Source organism: Macadamia integrifolia, chromosome 2 (genome assembly GCF_013358625.1).
Source record: "Macadamia integrifolia cultivar HAES 741 chromosome 2, SCU_Mint_v3, whole genome shotgun sequence".
Taxonomy (NCBI): Eukaryota; Viridiplantae; Streptophyta; class Magnoliopsida; order Proteales; family Proteaceae; genus Macadamia; species Macadamia integrifolia.
In genome coordinates, this window is record NC_056558.1 from 17,266,342 (window position 1) to 17,268,210 (window position 1,869).

The window sequence follows — 1,869 nt, forward strand, 5'->3', positions numbered from 1 at the left end:
TTGATTTCACAGGGGCAACATAGTAATTTTATACGATCCAAGTGATCAGGAAATAGAACCATGCCTAACCCATGAAATCCGTTTACTTAAACGGACGGACTAATCATATCAAAACCAGCTTGACCGAACGATCAACACACCAACTTGTCCACTTAAGAATTGTGAAGGGACAGTTCTCAATGGACTTAACAGTTAAGGGTACATCAGTCATTTTATCAGATCAGACACCGAGAAAATAAAAAAGTGGACATAAAAGAGCTCTGTCATACCCCGTTCCCCAATAAAGACCATAAAAAAGAAAGCCATAATATAATAACTTACAATAATTAACCGAAATTTCTTCCTACATCAGTTAACCCGTATTTCGGAAAAGAATGGTTAAATATCGAAACTTCTGTTTCATAAATCACGTTCTAAAAAAAATAATAATAATAATAACAAATTCACATTCTATCTCCGGCTCTGAACCGATCAGAAACGACAGCTTCAATTGCACCGGAAAGATTATTAACCGCTGCAATTAGACTAAAAATCCCTTGCCGGTTCGCCTCGTTCTGGGTCTCTTCGATCTGAATCCTTCGTTTTTCGAGTTCAATTACATCTCGGTGCCGTTTCTCCTTCTTCTCTTCACAATCCAGAAGGGTTCGAGCCAAGACCGTAGCGCTCTCAACAATACTCGATCCGATAGCGACACTTTCCATTTTCCGCCGTTTCGGTTCGGATTCCGATCTCTCACTCCGAACCGTTTCGGATGAATTAGACGTTTCTTTTCGACCAAACCCAAAGGAGAACATCATTAGGGAGCGTTTTGCTAACACGTGAATATTAATAAAATAATAACAGTAATAAATACCTGAAACCGCCGGAGGAGGTGGCGCCGCTGGTGGCGGGGGCAGAGTTGTGGAAGTTCTCTGAGGATATCTGTGTTGGACGACTTGGTTAAGGGCTTGGAAGACTTCGACGAGGAGATTTGACGGGAGGTTCTTCTCCTTACGCTCGTGCTTCTCCATTTTCCAGTACGAAGGAGAGTCATTTGAGCCTTCGGATCGAGCCTCGTACTCACGGACCTTCTTGTAGTCCCGTAATAGGTTATCCCACTTGTCGTTACACTGGTTCTGGCTGCGGTGGCAACCGTGGTTCCAGCAGTAGTTCTCGACCCACTTCCACCGGAGCTCGGCGGTCCGGTTCAGTTGTTGTGGTTTGTTTTGTTCGGTTGGGGTTGAGCTGGATTTGATCCGGCGTTCGTCGTTGAGCTTCTTGGCGGTGATGAGGACCAGGGTTTCGTGGAGGGTCCAATTTCCCCTTCTGTATTCGCGGACGAGAGAGGAAGTGGAAGTGGTGGCGCCGCCTGGAGAGACTAGCGGTGCCGCCGGTGGAGGTGTTTGTTGTTGGTCGTTGTAGCGGTGGTCGAGCAGGATTAATGCCGATGTGTTTGCGGGTTCCGACATGGCTTTGGCATTTGAGATGGTGTGTATGAACTCTGAAGAGAGAGAGAGAGAGAGAGAGAGAGAGAGAGAGGGGTTTATAACAGAAGGTTGACCATGGTCAACGTGAACAATGAGGGAATGCCAATTTATCGTGAGAATTTGGTTTGATTTTATCGTTTAGGAGATCACTAGATCAAGAGGTGAGGGGGTGGTGTTTCCGTTCGCACTTGGAAGAGGGCATTGAATGAGTTGTGGGGTCCACTGAGAAGTTTTAATTCAGTGTGTGTCAGTGGTGTCGTTAGCGAAAATGCATTCTGTCCAGAGTCTTCAGAGTCCAGATCCAATTGTTGTGTAATGGGTTTCGATTGGTTACGGTGTGGGGTCTGCCCCAACCAGAGCTGAACCTGGCCCAATTGGGAAGAAAGGAGAGGAGGGATGAGTT

General features: G+C 46.1%; 1 protein-coding gene across 1 annotated transcript; it reads right to left on the reverse strand.

Annotated features, from left to right (window-relative positions):
• Positions 1-310: 310 nt before the first annotated feature.
• LOC122071938 (trihelix transcription factor ASR3-like) lies at positions 311-1,518 on the reverse strand. Its single transcript, XM_042636428.1, has 2 exons — positions 854-1,518; positions 311-766 (listed from the first exon to the last, which is right to left on the reverse strand). The coding sequence occupies exons 1-2, from the start codon at positions 1,446-1,448 to the stop codon at positions 444-446; spliced, it is 918 nt and encodes a 305-aa protein (XP_042492362.1). The 5' UTR covers positions 1,449-1,518; the 3' UTR covers positions 311-443.
• Between the last annotated feature and the right edge of the window lie 351 nt (positions 1,519-1,869).